The sequence below is a fragment of the Aquarana catesbeiana genome, linkage group LG03 (assembly GCF_042186555.1).
Source record: "Aquarana catesbeiana isolate 2022-GZ linkage group LG03, ASM4218655v1, whole genome shotgun sequence".
NCBI classification, from domain to species: domain Eukaryota; kingdom Metazoa; phylum Chordata; class Amphibia; order Anura; family Ranidae; genus Aquarana; species Aquarana catesbeiana.
The window spans coordinates 149,340,180-149,353,976 of NC_133326.1; the positions used below are offsets into that span (position 1 = coordinate 149,340,180).

At 40.5% G+C, this 13,797-nt stretch overlaps 1 protein-coding gene across 2 annotated transcripts in view; it reads right to left on the reverse strand.

Annotated features, from left to right (window-relative positions):
* Window positions 1-13,797, reverse strand: part of PLXNA4 (plexin A4) — a 1,066,226-nt gene that overhangs the window by 465,697 nt on the left and 586,732 nt on the right. For both annotated transcript variants that reach the window (XM_073619416.1, XM_073619417.1), the window contains exon 5: window positions 10,503-10,603. In XM_073619416.1, the coding sequence (XP_073475517.1) occupies window positions 10,503-10,603 (101 nt within the window). The remainder of the gene's footprint in view (window positions 1-10,502; window positions 10,604-13,797) is intronic.

Genomic DNA, 13,797 nt, shown 5'->3' on the forward strand with positions numbered 1-13,797 from the left:
TCCTCAGCGTGGCCCCATGACCCTCTTCCCTGCTTGACATGGCATAGACTGAGCAACAAAAACCCTTTGTTTTCAATCACTTGAGGCTGAAAATGTTGCAGCAGATGCAACAGAAGAGTGTTGCAGACAGGGGAAGTTGTGAAAAGTATGGAATGAGGAGGAGGGGTGCAACCTTTTTCTGCCAATCTGTCTCATTGAGGTACTGCTCCACCTAAACATTGTGGTGCACAGCCATGTATTTCCTCATGCATTTTATACCTAAATAGCTGGTATTTTACTGCAGCTAATATACTACAAGCAGAGTGGTGCTGTCAGTAGCAGATAAGTTAAGATATGGTACTTTGGTGAAAACTACCTTTACCAGAGAAGTACAATAATGTGCTGTAAAAACGCAGCAACTTTGCCTGTGTCAGTAACAAGTGTATGCTGCAGCATCCAAAATAAAAAGGCCAAAGCAAAATAAAATAAAATACACCCCCCCAAAATAAATAAATGAATAAACCCTGAATCTCTAAGCCCCGACCCAATTATTTTGAACCTAACAGAGAATAAAAAAATTAAAATAAAAACAGACGTTGCTGACACACACAAAAAAGTAATAATAAAATGAATGTTGGGTCTCTGTACCGTGAACACAGTGGGGGAACAAATAACTTGTAACCCACCACACATAAATCCACAGTAATTTAGCTCAATAAAGCACAATACTGTATAGCAAGCAACTAACTCTGCCTACACAGACTGTCAGCTCTCCCTAAACTACTTCAACACACATTGAAATGACTACTGGAAACTACAGCACTGGGGCTGGCACATAACAAAGCCCCCATTATTGCCCTTTTAAGCCAGCAGACCTAAGTTAAAAGGCCAGGCAGTTCATTATAATGCAAAGAATTTGGCCTTGCAAATTTTTGCATTCATTTGGCAGGACTGGAAATTTCGAACAAGCCGTATCTGCCGCAAACCCAAACCTCATCTTTAATGGGAACAAATAAATTCAGACAGGAGAGAAAGGAGTCAGAACAAACATACTCATAATTGTAAGCTCATGACACATTGGGATCCTTTTTCATTTTGTGGACTTTCAAGTTTACATACACTATGTAGTTACACATTTGTGTGCACCTGACCATCACGCCTAAATGAGCTTGGACATCCTATTCCAAAATCACAATAATATAGAGTTACCCCAACCCCTCCCACTTTTGCAGCCCTAACAGCCTTCATTTTGAAAAGTATTTTTACAAAACTTGTAAGCATGTCTGGGGGAATTTGTTGTTATTCAGCCAAAACAGGAATTGTTAGGTCAGGTACCCATGTTTGACAAGAAGATCCAGCACAAGGGCACATTGATGCTGGTACAGATAACGGGCTTCCCCAACTGTTGCCAGAGGTTGGAAGCACACAATTGTCTCAAATAATTGGCTGTGCTGTAGCATTAACAGTAACCTTTAATGGAAACACTTAAACTCAATGGAGGTGCACATACCTTTGGCTATATAGTATAAATAATACGGCATACCAATAATAACCTAAATTCTTTGCTCATTCATGGCTATCATACACAGGTACATCGCTCATCAATTATTAGAAAAGATCCATGAAATGGCCATTCTAATGCCTTATACACACAATCGCACATTCTGACAACAAAATCCATGTTTTTTTCCGACAGATGTTGGCTCAAACTTGTCTTGCATACACACGGTCACACAAATCTTGTCGGAAATTCCGATCGCCAAGAACGTACAACACCTACGATGAGCCAAGAAAAATGAAGTTCAATAGCCAGTGCAGCTCTTCTGCTTGATTCTGTGCATAAGTGGAACTTTGTGCATCAGAATTGTGTACACACAATCGGAATTTACGGCAACGGATTTTGTTGCCGGAAAATTTGAGCTCTAGATCTCAAATTTTGTTTGTCGGAAATTCCGATGGAAAATGTCCGATGGAGCCTACACATGGTTGGAGTTTCCAACAACTAGCTCCCATCAAACATTTCAGTTCGGAAAATCCGACCGTGTGTACACGGCATAAGAGTCACCACCAAACACCTATAACCACTGTTCTACTTCCTACTGACATGAGTCTCCTATTTTTTTAAAGAATATTGTAAATTAAAACAAAATCATCAGCATACCAAGAGATCTTTCAAGTTGTATGTTATTTTGCTCACCTTTAACTGTCTCTGTCCCATCATTGGTATATGTATACTGGAGCCCACACAGGATTGAGCTACCATACATATGCATGATTTTGCTGAAGTGAGTGCATGATCTAGTGGTGCAACTGAAGTCAGTAATAGCTGCTGTCACTAGGCAGTTTAGATGATAGACTAACCTCAGGAATCATGTGTAATGGTCCCCGAGGCTTGTGATCATTGTGATGCCTTGTCACATTGATCACGATAAAAGTTGAAAACTAAAAGAGATCTTTACACATTGCATAAAACCCACTCTCATGGCTGTGTGTAAGAGTGAATCTTGCTTCTGCATTTAATTCCCATATTAACCCCCCATCCTTTTTCAATGACTGGTCTATTTTATATTTTTATGGTCTTTTTCCTTTTTTTTTGTTGTCAATTGTGTACATTTATAGGACTATATACAACAAAGTTGTAACCTGAATAGGGGGCACAACCTCTTGCATTGTTGGGTTTCTGATACAATTTACTGAGCATTTCCCTGTGTATTTATTAAGCCATGATCTACAGCCTGGCAAACACGTACACCACAAAAAGCAGTTTTTGCAAGTTGGGAATGAAGCTGGTAATTTCTGTAGCTAGTTGAGAAAAAAAATGGCAAATAGAAAAATAAACATAACCTGGAAGATGGAGAGGGTTGTATTTCAAGTACCTTTGCAAACCATTGTTTTAGTAGGATAGTGGAATTAACAATAGAGAACTGCAAAACAGTGCATCCTTAACATGCTAGGTGGATCGCTGAACTGGAACAAGCATGCAGCTAGTGAAGTCAAAGGAGAATCTGGACCAGTAACCCAGACAGTAATGGAGAAATTAGAAAGCTAATGGAGCAGTATAACAGCCGATTAACAAGCATTTTCCAAAGGAGAGCTCAGTAACTGCTCTCTATGTATTGTGCCAGTATAGGTTTAATAGAAATGGCAAACTAAACCTTTGAACAAACTTTTCTAAATGGGTCAAAGTGTTTTAAATTAAAAATAGCAAAAAATAATGTAGTGCTCAGTGATGCAGTTTGAGAATTTTGTTGTGTATCCAACAAGCAAGAAATGCATACATGTGGTAGACATGTGCAGAACTGAAAAATTAGCTTTGTTTCGTATCCATTTTTGATATTACTAATTTTGTTTCGTGGACTCTTTTGTTTAGTTTTGTTTAGTTTAGTTTCATTTAGGTTATTAATTTTCTAAAGAATTCCAAATTTTCTGAATGATTTATTTACTAATTTATCGACCGATCCAAATTCTGTGTGAAGAATAGCTGGTTGTTAAGTAGTGGAACGGGAAGTCGGCTGCTGTGTCCTTAACAACTTATGACTCATCAGCTTTCCCCACTGAAAGCTGAATGTAAACAAAAGAATGCTGACAATGAAAAATTGAAAAACAAACAGTGTGGGGTCCTCTCTCTATCCATACCAGGCTCTTTGGGTCTTGTATGGATTTTAAGGGGAACTCCGTGCCAAAATTAAAAAAAAACTGTGTGGGATCTTCCCCAAGATTCATACCAGACCCTTATCAGAGCATGCAGCCCGGCAGGTCAGGAAAGGGGGTAAGATGAGCAAGCGCCCCTCCTGAACCATACAAGACCACATGCCCTCAACATGGGGGAGTGCTTTGGGGTATGTTGATGAAGACAAGGGCCTCTTCCCCACAACCCTGGCCAGTGGTTGTGGGGGTCTGCAGGAGGGGGCTTATCAGAATCTGGAAACCTCTTTTAACAAGGGGGCCCACATATCCCTCTCCTTAATGTGAATGAGTAGGAGTACGCTGTACCCCTACTCATTCACCAAAAAAGTGTCAAAAATAAATAAGAACACAGAGACAGTTTTTGACAATTTCTTTATGAAAAAAACAAAAAACAATGTCCCCCGAAGTAAATCCAGCATCAATCATGATGAACGCTGCTGCCGCTGACGACCCAGAGAAAAAGAAAAATAGGTCCGCACCCGACGAAGGCTCCTGATGTCTGACAGCTCAGCCATCTGACAGTTCTTAAATAACTAAGGGCTGGGGCCAGCCAGCAATGTCCCCCCACCCCGTTGTGAAGTCATCAACTGGGGCATGCTGAAAGGATGACTTCAGAAGGAGGCAGGGGTCATCCAGTGACGTCATTGGTGGCCCCACCCCTTAGTTATTTAAGAACTGTCAGACAGCTGGAGACTTTGTCAGGTGTGGACTTCATTGTGACTGACGCTAAATTTACTTGGGGGGAATTGTTTTTTTTTTTTAACCACTGATTGATTGATTGACGTCCGGGAAGTGGTTCTGTTATCATATGACGTCCAGCAGGATAACATGCCGCAGCGCGCCCCCGGGGGCGCGCATCGCGGCGATCGGTGGAGCGGTGTGTCAGTCTGACACACCGCTACACTGATCTTGGTAAAAAGCCTCCGGCGGAGGCTCTTTACCACATGATCAGCCGTGTCCAATCACGGCTGATCACGCTGTCAATAGGAAGAGCCGTTGATCGGCTCTTCCTCACTCGCGTCTGACAGACGCAAGTAGAGGAGAGCCGATCGGCGGCTCTCCTGGCAGGGGGGGTCTGCGCTGATTGTTTATCAGCACAGCCCCCCCTCAGATCACCACACTGGACCACCAGGGATCGCCACTAGGACCACCAGGGAAGGGACAACATGTGGATGGCCAGGTATGTACCCCATGGCCATCCACATGTGCCCAGTGTGCCAAATCTGTGCTAATCAGTGCCCACAAATGGGCACTGATTGGCACAATTATGTTGCAGTGATGCCCAGCAATGCCACCCTTAGGGGCATCACTGCAAACAATTAATGCCATCAGTGCCACCCATCAGTGTCCATTCATGCCACCTGTCAGTGCCCATCCGTGCCCATCAGTGCCCATCTATCAGTGCCCATCCGTGCCCATCTGTGCCAACTATCAGTGCCACCCATAAGTAACCATCAATGCCACCTATGAGTGCCCATCAATTCCACCTATGAGTGCCCATCAGTGCCGCCTATAAGTGCCCATCCGTGCCACCTATGAGTGCCCATCAGTGCCGCATACCAGTGCCACCTATCAGTGCCCATCAGTGCCACCTATCAGTGCCCATCAGTGCCGCCTATCAGTGCCCATCATCAGTGCCCATCAGTGCCACCTCATCAGTGCCACCTCATCGGTGCCACCTCATCGGTGCCCATCAGTGCCGCCGTATCAGTGCCCGTCAGTGCAGCCATATCAGTGCCCGTCATTGAAGAAGAAAACGTACTTATTTACAAAAAGTTTTAACAGAAACAAAGAAAAACTTTTTTTATTTGTTGCGCAAAAAATAAAAACCGCAAAGGTGATCAAATACCGCCAAAAGAAAGCTCTATTTGTGGGAACAAAATGATAAAAAATTTGTTTGGGTACAGTGTAGCATGACCGCGCAATTGTCATTCAAATTGCGACAGCGCTGAAAGCTGAAAATTGGGCTGGGCGGGAAGGTGTCTAAGTGCCTGGTATTGAAGTGGTTAATAAAGGAATTGTCAAAAACTGTCTGTATTTTTATACTCATATCCATACTCATTCACATGGGCGGGAGCGGGAGCGGGATGTGGGGGCTCCCTTGTTAAAGGGGGCTTCCAGATTCTGATAAGCCCCCCACCAGCAGATCCCCACAACCTCCAGCCAGGGTTGTGGGGAAGAGGCCCCTGTCCGTATCAACATGGAGACAAAGGGGTTTATTTACTAAAGGCAAATCCACTTTGCACTACAAGTGCACTGCAAATGCACTTGGAAGTGGACTTGGAAGTGCAGTCACTGTAGATCCAATGGGGACATGCAAGGAAAATAAAAAACAGCATTTTGCTTGTACATGATTAGATGATAAAATCAGCAGAGCTTTCCCTGATTTCAGATCTTCCCCTCAGATTTACAACGACTGCACTTCCAAGTGCATTTTCAGGTGCACTTGCAGTGCACTTGTAGTGCAGAGTGGATTTGCCTTTAGTAAATCAACCCCATAGTGCTTTCCTCTCCATGTTGATGGCATGTAGCCTGGTATGGTTTAGAAGGGGGGGCGCTGGCTTGTCCCCTTTTCCTGACCTGCTGGGCTGCATGCTCGGATAAGGGTCTGGTATGGATTTTGTGGGGGACCCCCATGCCATTTTTAAAAAAACAAATAGCATGGGGTTCCCCCTAAAATGCATACCAGACCCCAAGGGCCTTGTATGGATAGGGAGTGGCCCCACGCTGTATTTTTTTAAATTATTTTCATTGCTGGCATTCTTTTGTTTATATTGTGCTTTCCCCACTGACAGCTGATGAGTCATCTGTTGTTAAGGACACGACGGCCGACTTCCTGGCCCCTGCTCCTTAACAACCAGCTATTCTTCACACAGAATTTGAATCAGTTAATAAATTTAAAATTCTAATCCAACACGCCTCTGAGCTTTGTCAGATCTACAGTGCCTTAAAAAAGTAGTCATACCCCTTGAAATTTTCCACATTTTGTCGTGTTACAAGCAAAAATGTAAATGTATTTTATTGGGATCTTATGTGATAGACCAACACAAAGTGGCACATAATTGTGAAATGGAAAAAAAATGATAATGGTTTTCAAAATTTTTTACAAATAAATATCTGAAAAGTATGGCATGTATTTGTATTCAGCCCCCACTGAGTCAATACGTTGTAGAGCCACCTTTCACTGCAATTACAGCTGAAAGTCTTTTTGGGGATGTCTCTACCAGGTGTGCACATCTAGAGAGTGAAATTTTTGCCCATTCTTCTTTGCAAATTAGTTCAAGCTCTGTCAGATTGGATTATGTCTGTGAACATATTGTGAACAGCAATTTTTAAGTCTTGCCACAGATTCTCAATTGGATTTTGGTCTAGAACTTGACTGTGCCATTCTAACACATGAATATGCTTTGATCTAAACCATTCCATTGTAGCTCTGGCTGTATGTTTAGAGTCATTGTCCTGCTGAAAGGTGAACCTCCACCCCAGTCTCAAGTCTTTTGAAGACTCTAACAGGTTTTCCTCTAAGATTGCCCTGTATTTGGCTCCATTCCATCAACTCTGACCAGTTTCCCTGTCCCTGCTGAAGAAAAGCATCCCCACAACATGATGCTGCCACCGCCATGTTTCACGGTGGGTATGGTGTGTTCAGGGTGATGTGCAGTTTTAGTTTTCTGCCACATATATCTTTTTGCTTTTAGGCCAAAAAGTTTAATTTTGGTCTCATCTGACTAGAGCATCTTCTTCCACATGTTTGTTGTGTCCCCCACATGGCTTCTCGCAAACTGCAAACGAGACTTCTTATGGCTTTCTTTCAACAATGGCTTTCTTCTTGCCATTCTTCCGTAAAGGCCAGATTTGTGGAGTACACGACTAATAGTTGTCCTGTGGACAGATTCTCCCACCTGAGCTGTGGATCTCTGCAGCTCCACCAGAGTTACCATGAGCCTCTTGGCTGCTTCTCTGATTAATACTCTTTGCCCGGCCTGTCAGTTTAGGTGGACAGCCATGTGTTGGTAGGTTTGCAGTTGTCCCATACTCTTTTCATTTTCTGATGATGGATTACAGTGCTCTGTGAGATGTTCAAAGCTTGGGATATTTTTTATAGCCTAATCCTACTTTAAACTTCTCCACAACTTTATCCCTGTCTGGTGTTGTTCCTTGGGCTTCATGATGCTGTTTGTTCACTAAGGTTCTCTAACAAACCTATGAGGGCTTCACAGAACAGCTGTATTTATACTGAGATTAAATTACACACAGGTGGATTCTATTTACTAATTGGGTGACTTCTGAAGGCAATTGGTTCCACTAGATTTTAGTTAGGGGTATCAGAGTAGAAGGGCTGAATACAAATGCATGCCACACTTTTCAGATATTCAGATTAACAATTATGTGCCACTTTATGTTAGTCTATCACATAAAATCCCAATAAAATATGTTTACATTTTTGGTTGTAACATGACAAAATGGGGAAATTTTCAACGTATATGAATATTTTTTTAGGCACTGTATCGCTATTCAATCAGCAGGGAGCATGATATTTGCTGATAGTATGCTAGCAGATTACAAGTTTTTCTACTCTGTGGCTACATTCCAAAGAAAATAAACTGCAAGGTCTCAGTTACATGGGAAGCTGCCAACATAAAAAAATATAGGCATTGTGGCTACAACACAAAAATGATACCCTATGTTGCCTCTGGTGCACAGTACCACCACCAAAGGTGAATGGGGCTGTGCTGCAACAATGATTCAAATGCTTAGCTCACGCTTGTGACATAGTATTTACATATAAAATCCCCATTCAACTGTAAAGAAAATATGAGCATTCCTGAATGGCCAGGCAGCCACTGCTCTACCACCCTCTGAAAAGTGGTATGCCATTAATCACTTTTCAGAGGGGAAGTAGATGGCCGCAGGTGTGAATAAATCCTAAGACTTTGCACACCTTTTGTTTTCTTGCACCTGGAATGCATTTGGCATTTTTAAACTGTTCTGTTCTGTTAGACTTTAAATACACATGTTTGTTTGAGCTCAGGTATTATTTGTGTGTTGCTACCACTTTAGGATTATATATTAATTTTTTTTTTTTTTTTTTTTCTCACAAACCGCATCATCTATCAAAGTGATAGTAATGACAACCAAAAGAAACTGATTTTTATATAACATCCTGATACAAAAACATCTCCTTAGTGGGTATACTTGTCTGTTATTTAAATGCTAATTATAATTACATTTTTTATGTCAGTTTATAATAATGTTGGCACCCGGCCTGCACTTAATATATATCGCTCCATGGGTGAAATTGTTTCAGCAAAAGACAATTCCATTTCAAATTAACATATTGTTTATCTGTGTGAATCCTCACAGCAGAAACACAGCAAAGAAGAGGTTCCCTTCTGAATATACCAAGCTTTAATTAAATTTATGTGTGCCTTTTTTTGGGACCTTGTTATAATAATCTATATTAAGCAAGTTGAACTTCTCAGCTTGCAAATATGCCTTATTACAAATATTAAAATAATACAACTATAATACTACTACTACTACCATTACTACTACTATTACTACTACTACTAATAATAATAATAATAATAACCATCACCATCATCATCAATAGAATAATAATAATAGTGTCATAGAGTTCTACTTTCTCTACCACCTTAAATAAATTCATATAATCCATGCCTACTGTAAATTTTTTTTACATTAACCAAAGAAATGACAGCTAGAATATGACTGGTTGCTATGGGTGAAAATTCTATTTTATTGTTCTCTTTGAACACATGAGCTCTATAGTTCAAAGGGTAGTAATGTGCAGCAACCCACAGCAGTTAATCAGATGTCAGCTTTCATTAGTCTCATGACACTGTGCTGTGCCTGTACAACACAAATGAAAATGGGGGGCTTGATGCATATACCTGCAGCTCACTGATTGCTTCCCAATGGTCAGTGTAAAAATGTGATTTAAGTCAGCTGCTGCATATAAATGCATCAGCTTTGCTTTGGACTACTCATATGTATAATTGTTATAGACTATAGCATCTATAGGAATGATTGCTGCAATCTCCGGGTTTCATAGAAAGAAAGCTTGGCAGAATTTCCTGAGTGCTCCACAGCACCTGGTCTACAAAAGGTTTATTCATCCATTTAGATCACACTGGTATGTCTTCGCACCTGCAAGAGTGCTAAATGTAGCCCATTGCTGGCATATGTGGCATACCTGGGTATTACTTTGCTATATACAGCTAATATACAGGCTGGATGCTAAATGTAGGAGTAGAGATAAGTAGGCACAAAGATTGTTTTGTTAGGCAGAGGCTCACAATCCACATATTTTATGTTCACTTGATCCCAAACACATCTCTCAACAGTATCCAATGGGACTCTTACTTTTTTGCAAGACCAGAGAGTGCAGGTACTTGTGAAGTGGGATTCCCCACCCACTGTGATGTCATATAGTTCTTTATCAGGGGCTTCCCTAATAATGAGGTACAGTATTTTCTACAGAAAAAATGTATTGCATTACAGAGAGTGGGGAAGTCCATTGTACAATCCCCAGCACCAGAGTGTCATTCCCAATGAAACCTACTCACTCTTAATTTGGGAGTCTGTAAATGATACATGGAAAAAAAAAATGTACGTGAGATTTTACTAATCCACAGAGTAGATTGTAATGCATGTGGTGTTGACCTGTGGTGCTGCAAATCTTAGGCAGCTGAAACCTATTCTATTTTTGCCTGTTTAGGCAGATGATACCTATTCTACTAGTTATTGAATATAAACCTTAAATGAGGGTCAAAGCTTTCATTCTAAGCATTAAAAGTTGACCTTGTACTTACATGTTATGAAGCACACACCAACCACAATGTGGGTCCCCAGAGCCAAGGCATTCACTGCATGTGGTATACTGACCACAGGACTCTACTGGCACTCGAGTTAGCTGTAAATGAAACAAGAAGAAATCATCTTATTAATATATGTGTAACATTTAACTAAAGATTACCTTATATTATTCTTTCACTAGCATCAGCACATGAATATACGGAACAAAGGAAAATATGTATACATTTAAGAACCAGCAGGAATCAATGAAGGATCAGACTGTAAATTAATATCTTAAGTTATTAATGGCATAAAAGTAGCATGTTCTGAACACTGCATAAATGTCCAGATATACATAAACAGATATCAAGCTTTACCCAACACATTTTAAATATAATAGTACACACATGTATTTTTAATCAGAAAAGCTCAGCATACTTGGTTTTATATGGCCATTAATAAATAGTTTTGAACATACTCCGCATAGTACAAGTCTGATAACTGAGTAGCATAAGCACAACTGAGAATGGTGGCCATATATCTTTTATAATATATCTCACCCACCCCCTCCTTTATTGAAAACTAAATAATAGATATGAATTTTTAAAGTCAAATGGGAATGTATTTTGTGGGTCTACCTCATGCTGAAAGCAGAAAGCAAGCCTTACCCACTGTTTTATTATTTGTCTGCTCTCATTTTCCCAGCCTGTGTCTGTCTGTCTGTATTGATTAGATTCCCCTTGGCTGAAGGCCTGGATAGAACATGGGAGCCTAAGCTCATCCCTTGAGCTTCGTGGGTAGCAATGTTCTGAACTCACGTTCCGAAATATCTCATCAAAATGTAATCTATAAAGAATGTCTCTTTAATCAGTGGAAACATTGCCCTCTTTCACTGCCTTCTCTGCTTCATGACTTCTGCACCACCTGTTGGGTCCTGCTTTTATTATAATAAGGTTAGATCTCGTGTGTCTAACATATAGAATGACTTTGTTTAACAGCTGTATGGTGGTCTGCATTAAATTGTGCCCATGGCATTGAGCTTTATGTTACTAAACGTTATGTTACTGAAGCACAAATACCAAACAGCATTCAATATTGTAACTGCTGAATTTAACTATGAAACATTTTATTAAACTTGGATCAGCTTCCTTATGATATGTATTTAAATATCTACAGCATGAACACACACAGTCATATTTCAAATTTATGTTCATAAAATATAAAAAGAGGATTCATCAAATAACAAACATCAGATGGCAGTCAGTCATTCATTCATTCACCACTTCTATATTTTACCCCTGCCACATAAACTGTACATGCTTAAAAAAGCCACGCTTTGTTGGTTTTGCCTTTTTCTTAAAAATGAAAACTGAGAGCAGGAACATAAAGGGAAAATAGCACCCTGTTCAACAAACAATTCATCTGACTTTAAAGTCCCAAGATTTGTTGCCATTGTGCTTATCAAGACAAAAACAGGTATTGCCCAAATGTTCTGAAATTGTGATGTATTGTTGCTTTTGTCTTGAGAAAAGTAAATTCATTTTATTGTGTATTTATTATAAAAATTCCTTTAGGTATGAGTACTGCACAGACATCATTAAGTGGGAAGTACAGTCCCAATCCCAAACCCAAATCAGATATAAAATTTAGTATTCATGCATTAAAACATATTCCTTAAAGTTGCTACACCAATCATGTGATCAAGGAAATGTGACAAATCAGAGAGGTATGTCTGACCAGCATCTAAGTTTGCCGCACATTAACAGAGCTCAGCTCTGCACAGTCTAGACAGCGTCCAAGTTCAGCGACCAGGGGGTCTTCCTCCAACTTACACCACTCGACTGTCAGTGCTCACTGGAGATATGCCAAAAAGAGGTAAGGTGTGTTCTTACCCACAGAAGCTTATGGACTTCTTCCCACCCTCAGTGGGGCAGAATCCACAGCATGGCACCATCTCTTCCATGTGCTTTACGCTGCATACTCACCAGCAGCATCAGGATCCCCCTGCTCCCAGTACTCCCAATACAGCCTGAAAATGGTGAGTCCTCTTCCCCTGACGCTCTCTCACAACCCATAGCCCACAAAAATCAAGTGCAGCAAAGGGAATAGAACATTGATAGCCCTCAATAGCTGGTCCTCCAGCACTCTAGAGATCAACCCTCCCTAGAGGAATACTCCTCCACTTCTCAACCTTGTGTTAGTGTCAGATATGAGGCACATGCTGTTATCTCTTAGAAGTACATTGCAACATGACATTTATGCTATGCTGGCAAAAACCAACATTTCTGTGCAAGACCTTGGTGACAGAGTGCCCCATATTGGTATCAAGATGGGATAATTTTCATCAGCTTCTAACGATCTAGTTGACTTCCATAATAACCATGACAAGCAACTACAATTGGTCAAAACAAAACTTGCTGACATAGGGGATCGCTTTAGATGACACAACATAAAATTCAGAGGATACTCTGAAACTGTCCCTCAGTTGCATCTTCAAGATTTCTTTCAACAACTCCTAATGGTGCTAGTGGTAAATGTCAAGGATTCTGAGCTGAATGTTAACACAGATTATTTTATCCTTAAACTGACCTTTATATCTGAAAATCTTCCAAGAGATGTCCTTGCTGGGATCCATTTTTTTCACATTAAATGCTATGGCAGCAGCCAGGAGGAATAGAACTCTTTCTTCTAAATATATGGAAATCTACTTGTATGCTGATTTATTCCAAGTCATTTTTCAAAGTGGACATGAACTCGCAATGATCACTAAAGCCCTCATAGACTATGTAATCCTATACAAGTGGGGCTATCCCACCAAATTATTGACTTTCAATCAGGGCAAAACTTATGCCATATTTACACTGAAAGCAGGACCCTAGTTACTAAAGGAGTGGCAAATTCGAAAGGCTATTTCCTTTATCCACAAAAAACTCACTCCAACAAAACTGCAAGCTGAATAAACATAATCAGAATAGACTGGAATATGGACCCACTAGAGGGAGCTCTAACTTTTTATACACATTTTTGGTGACTCAGCTGACCATCCAAGTTACTTCCCCAACTTACAAGCAACTTCAGCTGTCCAATGCTTTTTGAGTTTTTACCCAAAATGGCTTTTTATGTTCTGGGTTTGTTTTTCTTTGTTTAGCAGTTTCTGTTTTAGCCACTCCTGATTATCCTGATGGTGCTACACTACCAAATGTTGCTTATCCTGCTGGACATCTAATTTACCAGCTTGCCTTTCTCACTTGAAAACATAAGGCGCTCTTTTTATTTGCTTTAAATCATCCTGGCTACCCCATGTTTAGCCAT